The sequence below is a fragment of the Buceros rhinoceros genome, unplaced genomic scaffold, assembly GCF_000710305.1.
Source record: "Buceros rhinoceros silvestris isolate BGI_N320 unplaced genomic scaffold, ASM71030v1 scaffold29702, whole genome shotgun sequence".
In the NCBI taxonomy this organism is placed as follows: domain Eukaryota; kingdom Metazoa; phylum Chordata; class Aves; order Bucerotiformes; family Bucerotidae; genus Buceros; species Buceros rhinoceros.
The window spans coordinates 1-5,794 of NW_010397664.1; the positions used below are offsets into that span (position 1 = coordinate 1).

The 5,794-nt window shown below is 50.5% G+C and overlaps 1 protein-coding gene across 1 annotated transcript in view; it reads right to left on the reverse strand.

Annotated features, from left to right (window-relative positions):
* Positions 1 to 224: 224 nt before the first annotated feature.
* LOC104502381 (plexin-B1-like) overlaps positions 225 to 5,794 on the reverse strand; it is a gene marked incomplete at both ends in the record, with an annotated part of 21,513 nt that continues 15,943 nt past the window's right edge. The window contains 5 exons of the mRNA XM_010146347.1: positions 225 to 330; positions 2,207 to 2,358; positions 3,401 to 3,567; positions 3,819 to 3,912; positions 4,890 to 5,012. Of these exons, the coding sequence (XP_010144649.1) occupies positions 225 to 330; positions 2,207 to 2,358; positions 3,401 to 3,567; positions 3,819 to 3,912; positions 4,890 to 5,012 (642 nt within the window). The remainder of the gene's footprint in view (positions 331 to 2,206; positions 2,359 to 3,400; positions 3,568 to 3,818; positions 3,913 to 4,889; positions 5,013 to 5,794) is intronic.

The window sequence follows — 5,794 nt, forward strand, 5'->3', positions numbered from 1 at the left end:
AAAAAACCACTAGACTATAGAATCTTTAGTATTACTCAGTACAGCTGTTTTTAACAAAACAGAACGAACCCCAAAGCACACCACACAACACAAACGCCAGAAGAAGCAGACAAAAATACTAGCAGCAAGTGCCCGGTAGAGTCCTGCAAGTTTGTGAGATAAACAGCCACTCAGCAGAGATACTGGCCACACAGGGAGAGGTATGAAAGAAACAATTACGTTACCTGATAGGTGAAAACATGCCCAGAAACTCCACGTCCTCCTCCAGGCACTTCCACCACAATGTGCCCAAATCTCTCTGTCCAGCTCCCGCCAGTGACACATACGATACTGCAGGGCAAGCCAAGAAGAGTGTCACACTGCGGAAGGGCAGGTGAGCTGTATCCCTTTCATCTCCTAAAACCATCTGGCAACCACAGCTCCCTTCTTTCAGCCTGATCACATGCTCAGAATACATAACTGAATGTTGAGGAACACCTTCAAAAGCTCGATTAGCAGAAAAAAGCAGGGGGCGGTTCCAAACAGGCCCATCCTACCCAGGAGTGTTCTTTCTGGGACAGCCAGGATGAACCCCACTGTATCAGAGACACAAAGAATTTAAGAACTCTGCTGCTGTCCAGAGCTGATAAAATCAGTCACATCTGGAATGACCCCAGGCTAGCAGCGGTCAACCCACACTTTAGCACTGCACCTGATGCAGAAGAAAACTCAAGACTGTTGGTTTAGCTGGCACTGGTGTTCAGCCAGTGGCCGCTGGGACCAGCCAGTCCCCCGGTCTGCACCACCCCAGCCACAGTTTGGTGTGGGAGATGCTGACAAGGAGACAAGTCAGGCTGTACTTCGAACAGCACAGCAAGGAATCCCATGTTACAGCGCTGATTTGCTAACGGAAAAACTGCTCTGCGGGAGACTTCCCAGCCTTCCTACGCAGCAGGAAGTTAATTTGTCCGGGCCTTGCTCAGGAGCGGGTTCCAGGTTCACAGCTATATCCCCTCCAGCAAAAAGGGTCTGGAATTTGAACTCCGGCAGCGCAGTCCCAAGCCAGGACCCTGTGATGCCAGGCGATTTACAGACACAGAACAAAACCAGTGCTACCCCCAGTAAGACTATGCTCTAATTCTAGGATGAAAACAGAAAGCAGATGGATCCAGACAAACAAGGTGCACAGACAGGACAACAATGCTCAACACAGCAGGCCATTTCCCAGCAGGATCTTACCTGGCTCCCAGAGGGAAGGGTGCTACCACTACTGCTACCATGGAATGTAAAAATGGGTTTGTGATAGCTCTGATGAGAGGTTACTCACAATTGCTCTCCTCTTCTCCTGCTGGTTGCTTGGCTCCTCTCCCTCCCTTGTCCAAGGCTCCCACCTACCTGCCCTACCACAGGCTAACTACACAAGTGTTCCTTTCTCCCTGCTTCCCGGCTCCCCCGCAGTCACACCTCTCAACGCGTGACTACGCTGCCTTGTTATACGGTCCTGCCCTGGCCAAACACACCAGCTACTCAGTTCTGTCACCAACAGTAGCTGGATTTAGCAGCACAGGTCTCTGCTTCTCATCCTCCTCCTCTACTCAGCTCTACTCTGACAAGCACTGTGTTGTGACCTGCCAGGCACTCCTAGCCAACAGAATAATGGCATAGGGCCCACCAGGACTCTCTGGTCTGTCCCTGGTGGAGAGGATCCTTTCACTGGGGCTGTTCCTGGGAGGTGGAAACCCGGCTGGCAAGTGAAGAATGGTCCAGGGGCATGCCCACTCAGGCAGGGGCAAGAACCTGTGCTGTACCTCCAGCCACACGTTCCCATCCTCACTCTGTGTTAACATGGTCAGGATATTTCCCTAGCAGTGGCACTTACACAATCCACGTCCCTCACTTTATTGAAATCACCCTTTGGCTGGGAGAGATGCCCACAAAACTGCACGGTTCCGGGCTGTGACCCCCTGATCTGGCTGGCCTGCAGGCTCTGGACTGGCAGGGGGGTCAGTATACGGCAGCACTCTTTGGCCGCCGCCTTGTACGCAACCTTATCTCTCTAAGGTCGCTGCCTGAGTAACTAACCAGGCACTGACCTTACTTGGGCACTCCCTGGGGAACGGGCAAGGCTCAATACCTGCTGCAGCAAAGGCAATGACATCTGCTGGTGTCAGCAGCCACGGGAAAAGCCAGCGCCTGCCTCTGGGAGAAGGTTTCACAGATACTCTACCTGCTAGAGATCTCATACTCTTGAGCATCTACGGCACAGGGAATTCCTGCAACAGTGACAGTTTCTGCAATGTCTTGATGTTTCTGCCCGAGGTTTGAGCCAGTGATGGTGATTCTAGTGCCACCTTCCACTGGTCCAGACAGGGGGTACACCTGCAAAGACATCCGCGCATGTGTCAATGTCACAGTATCTCAGACCTCTGCAGTCTGGCAACTGATCTACAGCACAGGGCCCTTCTGCTGCCCCATTACAAACTCTGCCTGGTCGGGTCACTGCTATGGATTCCTTTTACTGGCTTGAACTAGTACCCGGTTGCACCCTCCTCAGAAGAAAGGCCATAACGAACAGCACAGTCGGAGCCTTCTTCCCCACACCTCACTGTTGCCAGCAGTCCCCTCCCAGAGATGATCATCTGCTATAGACTTCTAAGGCAAGGACTACCCTGCTTTGCTTTCTCACCAACATGCTGACCGCTCCGTAGGGCGTTTCTGCTGAAAAGTGGGAATGCACAAGCCAATACATGTTATCGGTATTGAAGCAGCAAGCACCATTCCCCCCTCCGCATCAGTACGACAATGAATTGCATGCTGCACAAACGTCAAAGCTCTGTCCCCGAGCAGCATCCAAGATAAACTAAGACAAGATGCAGCACATGGATGTTGTGTGCCACCGGAGGGAGGACAAGCTGACAGCAAAAGGGACACATGGCTACAGACACTTGTCATGTGGCAGTTAGCAAGAAACATTTAAAATAAACAGACAAAAATAATTAATTCCAGTAACCTGTCATGCCTTTCCCATCCTTGCTGTGATGTTATCATTAGGTTTTATTCTCCTTTGTCCCAGGCTCAGCTGGGCCAACCTGCTTCAGGGTCTGGCTCGGGACAGTTGGAGGATCCAGTCTGTGGACCCTTTCCCGGCTCCTGAATGATTCTGCTCCTTCTGGCATGCCAGTTTCAGCTCCCATGACATACAAATGCATCTTTCCCCACGGTTGTCTATCAGCAAACTGAAAGCCCAATATCCTCACAACACCAAGGGATCACAGTAGAATGGGACTAACTTGCTCTTCAGATGGCCAGTGTGTTACTGAGCTGCACCGTTCGCACTCTGAGTTCACAGCCCTTTGATTTCAGCTGGACAGCTGGGCCATCCTTGCCCTGGGTGCAGTACGCTAGAGAGGAAGCTACTCACAGAGTGAATGAGAGGTGCTGGACACAGGTCTTCTATCTCTTCCTTGCAGGAGCCCCGGAAGATACAGCTGGGGTTGTCACCTCCACACCACACACAGTTGTACTTCGAGTCGGCTGTTTGGCAGCGGCTGCAATCAGTGTGTCCCACAGAGCAGTTGTAAAAAGTCACTGCAAAGGAGGAAAATTCAGAGGCATCAGCAAGCATCCTCCAGAGCACAGAATAGTCCAGCCACACGGCATCTTGCACAGAATCCTCTCCTCCTCCCTCCCCCGTGACAAGCAACAGAAATGAGGCTGTGTATATTCCTTAGTTTCTCTGTGATAGGACCACTACGGATGCAAAAAGCCTCCTTCAAGGATTTCTCAGTACTCTTCCACCTCATCTGCTGTCTTTTGCTGGGGCGGGGTTGCACTCCTACCGTGAAGATCTCCAGCACTGTCCACGCGAAGGTGTCGTCGCCTCTGCACAAACACCACAGCGTTGAATTCGAGTTGAGGTGCTGTGTAACTGTACTGCAAAGACAAAGACCATCAAGACAAAGGACTTAGAGGCACAAACCAGCCAGCTGAATAAGCAAGAAGCATCAGTGTCCACCCTGCACAGTGCACATACAACCTATACGGATCTTCCTGGAAAGCAGACAAGGCAGTGGCAGCACAGGCCTGTCCTCACCGGTTCAGGCAGTCACAATTCTGTGACATTTCCTCTGAAAGGGCAGCAGGCACTGGTTTGCTGGGACAAGCACTGAGAACACGTGTGCTCACGATGATACTTGTCCAGCTTCCTAACTGCGCTCCTAAATGGCTCATTCCTCTCCAGGAGCCACCTGCTCAGGAAACTGCTCAGGCTGCTGTTTCTGCCGGTTCAGTAGAGCCCCAGGTGGAGGATTACAACTGGTTCGCAGTGCTCACGTGCACAAGAGCCTGTGTTGATCCTCTCCCTTAACTCCATGAGTTTAAGTGAAAAATATCGCCTCTGCTTGCAAACTTTGCCCCTAATCCACACATTATCCAGAAATGTCCACAGCTTTTTAAATTTTGCCTGTTAGTCTCACGATCCACAGGCCAGCTTCTGCCACCAAGAACAGAACTGGTATTAATAGCATTTTTCTTTCACAAAAGAACCACCATCACAGCCGCAGTCACGGTCCAGAGAACCACGAACAGCAGTGCCTCAAGCTAACACAGGAGCGGCGCTGTCCTGGCAGGCTGCAGTGAGTGCTGATAAAGGGATGGCATCACCCTGAAATGCAGCAAATGTAGCAACAGGCGTGTGGCTCAGACGTGTGGCACAATCTTTCTTCCAGCTGAAGATGCCAGTACTGCCAGGCAGCAGCATCACAGATGACAGCCCCATAGTGCTAAATATTCCACAAATATTTTTGCAAAATATGCTCTTTTCCCCAGAGCGCTTTCCTTCCAGGCTGTGGTTGTGAGTAGAACCAGCACCTGTGTGAACTCTGAAACAGCGTGGTACTCCGAGCACTCACCTGGTTCATCTGGCAGGTGATATAACAGAGAGACTGGTTTGTTTCTTCTCCTTCCACATAAGCTTCCATCACCATTGTCCTCCCCTCCAAAATTAGGACACACTCGTAGTCCCACTGCTGGTCCTGCAGAGAAAACACGCGTGGCACCACTTCTCAACTACATGGAGCTTCCTGCGGCGTGACAGTGTGCTCCTGCCTCAGGTTCAGCACCTTCAACCAGCCACTTACTGTGCAAGCAGCATGCTCCTCTCATTCCCTTCATTATGCCAACTCTGCACTGTACTCAGGGGCTCTCTATGCTGTCACTGCTCTGTGTATGAAAGGGAAACCAACACAAAACAAAACACCTAGAAAGGAGCGCGTGTATGTCAGTGTGGGGAGAACTCAGCCCAGGAGGAGGAATGAAAGGAAAACCAGTGGGCTGTGAAGTCATGGCCCTATCTCTGTGAAACACTAGTTTGGAAATGAAGAGTGGGGTACACAGACTAGGACAGTGCACCTTAAAAAATGCTAAATGTATTTTTCTTCTCTCTCTCCTGTAAATCTTCCACTGAATTACTTAGACACTTCCTGTAAAAAAGATGGATATGCATCTGTAACCAGCTCTGCTCCTCTGAGCAGTGCAGTATATCAGGTTTAACATGTAACGTAACAATTAGTCCGTGGGCTGCGTGTTCCGAGGCAGTTGTTTGTCAAAGGTTACTAAATCAGTCTTCTGTCTTGAGAAGCAAAGAGATTTTTGATCAGAGGCACACCCAAGAAACATAATTTTCGAGGGTGGTTTTCCCCATTGCAGAAGTTTCAGGTATGACAGGAATAGCCACATTAATGTGAGCATGCCAGGAAGAAAGGGGAACAGATGACTTATCTTTAGCTTATGGAGACACAAACAATCAGCAGAGATT